The 1,169-nt window shown below is 33.5% G+C and overlaps 1 protein-coding gene across 1 annotated transcript in view; it reads left to right on the top strand.

The window, feature by feature from the left end:
- Positions 1-1,169, top strand: part of LOC108689850 (netrin-1-like) — a 208,253-nt gene extending 207,084 nt beyond the window's left edge. The window contains exons 6-7 of the mRNA XM_018196807.1: positions 93-303; positions 955-1,169. Coding sequence (XP_018052296.1) covers positions 93-303; positions 955-1,099 — 356 coding nt within the window. The 3' untranslated portion in view covers positions 1,100-1,169. The remainder of the gene's footprint in view (positions 1-92; positions 304-954) is intronic.

Here is a 1,169-nt window from a genome sequence, read left to right as displayed (position 1 = left end):
GCTCCAGATATTCTATCTCAATTATAACTTGGTAACATTATTATGTATGTGTATGCTTGAAATGTAATGCTCAATGTTCTTTTTCAACGCAGCTATTCTGGGCAGAATAACGGACAGACACAAGAAAAGCGACAGCTCGCAGACCGGTACAAGCGTATCAGGCACATCCTGGATCCGATTCACTCTAAACGTCGATTTCATCTACAAGAAAAATCCTAACTCGAGGATTCGACGTGGCGACGTGTCCCTTTACGTTCATTCAGCTGATCTGGCATGCAGATGCCCGAAAATCAAGCCTAATAAGTAAGCATTATCACTTCATCAAAGAATTGAATGTTGAATCAAAATTCTTTCATTTTTGTATGAATACTTATATCATTAAAAATTTAATAATTTTAAATTGCCCATCTTTAAAAAAGTAAAAAAGTGTCTACTACATTTATATGTGGACAAATTTAAATAATACTGCAGATTTTTTAACGAATTTTTAGAGATATATTTTTTCAGATACAACACACAAAATTCCTTTCAAAATAAAAATAAAATGGAATAGATTTTTATAAAATTCTAAATTCTTGTAAATCTAAATTTGCTTCTTGTGAATCACAAGTATTATTATTTTTTTACTTTTATTTTTTATTACTACTTTTTACTATTATTTTTACTTTATTATCAATTAATTTCGTTATTATTTGGATAATACACATTCAAAACATTAATAACTACATAAAGCTCCTAATTTTTTATATTCTTTATTTCGTAGTCATTTAATTTTCTACTTGTCTTCATTTAGAGATCAATCAAATGATCAAGGTTTCTAATAGGATAACTCTGATAATATGTAAACAAATTGTAACGTCCATGGACTGCCTGTCAGAAATTGTGATAGCCGGCAACAGCTGACAACTGAACAACGACTGAGACTAAACTCACACAATTTTGTTATATTTACAGATCGTACTTGATCCTTGGTCAAGAGAGTGACGGTGGTGGTCAAGGTGGACTCACAGTGACACAGAGGTCGATCGTCATCGAGTGGCGCGACGAATGGCATCGTCGAATGCGTCGTTTCCAACGAAGGGCGAGATCGTGCCATTGAGATGCTCGTACGTCGCGAAGAGGAAGAGATAGAAAGCAAGATGAAGAGAGAAAAAGAATAAGAGTGTGAG

This window comes from Atta colombica, unplaced genomic scaffold (genome assembly GCF_001594045.1).
Source record: "Atta colombica isolate Treedump-2 unplaced genomic scaffold, Acol1.0 scaffold277, whole genome shotgun sequence".
In the NCBI taxonomy this organism is placed as follows: domain Eukaryota; kingdom Metazoa; phylum Arthropoda; class Insecta; order Hymenoptera; family Formicidae; genus Atta; species Atta colombica.
The sequence above is the reverse complement of the archived record's forward strand: the minus strand, read 5'-3'. Positions and strand labels throughout refer to the sequence as shown.